This window comes from Mercurialis annua, linkage group LG8 (assembly GCF_937616625.2).
Source record: "Mercurialis annua linkage group LG8, ddMerAnnu1.2, whole genome shotgun sequence".
Lineage (NCBI taxonomy): Eukaryota > Viridiplantae > Streptophyta > Magnoliopsida > Malpighiales > Euphorbiaceae > Mercurialis > Mercurialis annua.
Window position 1 is genome coordinate 37,975,452 of NC_065577.1, and position 3,451 is coordinate 37,978,902.

The 3,451-nt window shown below is 37.4% G+C and overlaps 1 protein-coding gene across 1 annotated transcript; it reads left to right on the forward strand.

Annotated features, from left to right (window-relative positions):
- LOC126660438 (protein DETOXIFICATION 33-like) lies at window positions 1-2,855 on the forward strand. The gene is made up of 7 exons (XM_050353951.1): window positions 1-343; window positions 764-1,305; window positions 1,391-1,477; window positions 1,556-1,612; window positions 1,692-1,930; window positions 2,007-2,212; window positions 2,459-2,855. Exons 1-7 carry the CDS (start codon window positions 86-88, stop codon window positions 2,519-2,521), a joined length of 1,452 nt encoding a protein of 483 aa, XP_050209908.1. The 5' UTR covers window positions 1-85; the 3' UTR covers window positions 2,522-2,855.
- The last annotated feature ends 596 nt before the right edge of the window (window positions 2,856-3,451 follow it).

Here is a 3,451-nt window from a genome sequence, read left to right on the forward strand (position 1 = left end):
TGAATGTTTTTTATTCTTCTTTTAGTACATAATTAAAGACTCAAAACTTTACAGCAAGCTGAGAAAATTTGGTGAGTTTGATCTGATGGAGCATGAAGACGGTCCGATTCAAGAACGACATTTTGGAATAGAGATGCAGCAAGTTCTGAAGAAAAGAGAGAAAAAAAGGTGGGGAGAATCTAAAAAGATGTGGGAAATTGCAGCTCCTGCTATGTTAACAGCAATAACTCAATTTTCTATTGGATTTGTGACTTCTGCATTTGTTGGACATTTAGGAGAGGTTGAGCTTGCTGCTGTTTCTGTTGTTCAGAATGTTATCGAAGGTTTTGTCTATGGGGTTATGGTATGTAATTACTAAACCCTCAAGTTATTTTTTTTTTTTTTTGTGTTAGGCTTTGATTGGATCGAATTTGCTCTTAAATTTGCGCGGAAACTTCTTGAGTCTTATGTTTCGGTGTTTCATTTCCTATTCGGAAACATTTTGAAACACTGAAACTCTATACTCATAATCTATTTATAGACGAAAACATTTTTTTGTCATTTTCTGTTTTAGCATTTTCTCGTTTGAGTATTTCTGTCTTCGTGCTACATGGAATCAGTCCTATGCATTTCAATATTTCTATTTGAACTCGTAATCTCAGAGTGCTGAAACTAATATGAAAAAAAAAGGAAAATACAATTTTGATGCCGAAAATTATAAGAAATTGGTAATTGTACACATGGCTAGAACCTGAGCTTACATACGGAAACTTGTCGGTATTAGCTAGGATTGGGAAGTGCACTGGAGACATTATGTGGCCAAGCTGTTGGTGCTGGACAATTTAACATGCTTGGAGTCTATATGCAAAGATCATGGATCATTACCGGAGTCACAGCTTTGTGTTTAGTTCCTTTTTATATTTTCGCGTCGCCATTACTACAGCTTCTTCGTCAAGACAAAGAAATTTCGAAGGTTGCTGGAAACTACTCGATATGGGTAATTCCTCAATTGTTTGCTTATGCAGTAAATTTCCCAGTTCAGAAGTTTCTCCAAGCACAAAGCAGAGTTTGGGTTATGACAATGATTTCCATTGTAGCCCTTGCATTTCATGTACTTTTGAATTGGTTGCTTATCTTAAAGCTCGAGCATGGCCTACTTGGAGCTGCCATTGCAGGGAACGTTTCGTGGTTGATCCTTGTTGTCGCTCAGGTAGTTTACGTGGTTTCAGGATTTTTCCCGGACTCCTGGAATGGTTTTTCTTGGTCAGCTTTTAAGTCATTAGCCGGCTTTGTAAAGTTATCTCTTGCATCAGCTATAATGTTATGGTTAGTACTCGAGAACTTCTTTTCGACTAATTCTGTTTCCGAGATTTCATTTTTTAATTGACATTTCTCGTCTTTACGATGACAGCTTGGAGTTGTGGTATTTCACAGTTGTTATTCTTATGGTGGGCTGGTTGAAGAATCCAGAAATTGCAGTTGATGCTGTTTCCATTTGGTATGAGTTTTCGCGTATCGTCTGTACAAATACAGTTTTACATCAAATCTTTTACCCCACATTTATTCATTATTGCAGCATGAACTTGCAGCTATGGACATTGATGATCGCTCTCGGTTTCAATGCAGCAGTAAGGTAAATTTCTTGCTTCATAGTTTCTATCTAGCTAGTCAGAAAACAATTAAAAAGTATTCATTGATCAATCTGACTGCAGCGTACGAGTTTCCAATGAACTCGGAGCAGGCAATCCAAAAGCAGCAAAATTCTCTGTAATTGTGACGGTTCTAACATCCGCAGTAATTGGAGTTGTAAGCACAGCTGCAATTCTGGCAGCACAAAATGAGTTTCCAAAAGTGTTCACTAGCAAACCAGAAGTGATGAAGGAAGCGTCAAAGCTCGGTTACTTCTTAGCAGCAACGATCTTCCTCAACAGCATCCAACTCGTGCTGCATGGTAACTAAAACTGAATCGGTAGTCTAACTAATCATTTTTTCGAATAAACGAAATTTTTTAATGTTAATATTTGCAGGTGTAGCAGTTGGTGCAGGCTGGCAACTTTCGGTTGCCTTGATTAATATTGCGAGCTACTACGTTTTAGGACTTCCTATCGGTGCGATTCTGGGGTACAAGTTCAAGCTTGGAGTTGAGGGCATATGGACAGGATTGTTGGTCGGTGTTGTGATGCAAATACTCATTCTTCTTTACATCATGTTCCGAACGAATTGGAATAAAGAAGTAAGTCTGCAATTCTTTTAACATATCAGTTATGTATATAGCAATGCAGCACAGAGAAACGGAAACCAGAACCGCGAAAGCGAAAAAAACAGCAAAATATATTTTTACACAAAACTCCAAACTTGTAGGATTCGAGAAGTTTTAGTTGTATTATAAATAACAACTATTCTGTAATAGGAAGCACTTGTTGACAGTTTATATGATTTCGTTTTTGGCCTGGATTAACAGACACACCTTGTTTTGCAGGCTGTGCAAGCCGAACAACGAGTTAGAAATTGGGGCGGTGTAACCGGTGTTGTTCCCGAGTAGGGGTGTAAATGAACAGAGCCGAATCAAGTTTTGAAGTGTTTATGTTCAGCTCGTTTAGCGACAAAGGTGTTCATGTTCGGTTCATATTCGTTCGAGCTTTGAACAAGGTGTTCATGTTAGGTTTGTTTGGATTTTATAGTGTTCATATTCACTCGTGTTCGTTCGTTTATTTGCTAAGCAAACAAGCTCACGAACAAGTTCAATAATTAAGTACCAAACGAGCTCATTCGCAAGCCCGTTCGCGAGCTCATTCGTTAAACAGCTAAAACATATAAAATTTGTGAGGACAAAACTACATTTGTTTTTCATATCACAATTACGCAGTTTTGTTAAACCTATGTAATTTTAAATTATGTAAGTCAGTTCGCGAACACCTAATTGAGTTTCTAAACGATCTTGTTTACGAACTTCTATCCGAGCTCGTTCACGAACTTCTTCACGAACTCGTTCATGAGCTTGTTCACGAACCACTAATCGAGCTGTTCTCGTGAACGTAAACATGTCGAGAACCTCTATATTCATATCTGGATTCTTTAAGTTAACGAACATAAAATCAGGCTCAAACTCGGATCTTTTAAAATACAAACGAACACAAACCGAGCATTTATCGAACCGAACACCGAGCTACTCGTGAGTAGCTTGATTTGTTTATACCCCTACTCCTGCGAGCCTCAAGAAAATGCGTCAGAGGAAAATATAAGTGAGTAATTGATATAGTGTGAAATCAAAATTGATCAAGACAATTACCAAAATCTAGTTGTTGTTTTTGCAGAGCAGAGTTGTCAAAGCTGCCTCCTAATTTTCTAATATTATATTGTTCAGTTTCATGTACTTCACTATACTGTTCAGTTCTACTGATACTATAATATTCAATTTTGCAATTACAACTAAGATTAATTTGCATGTAATTAATACATACTTATTCAATAA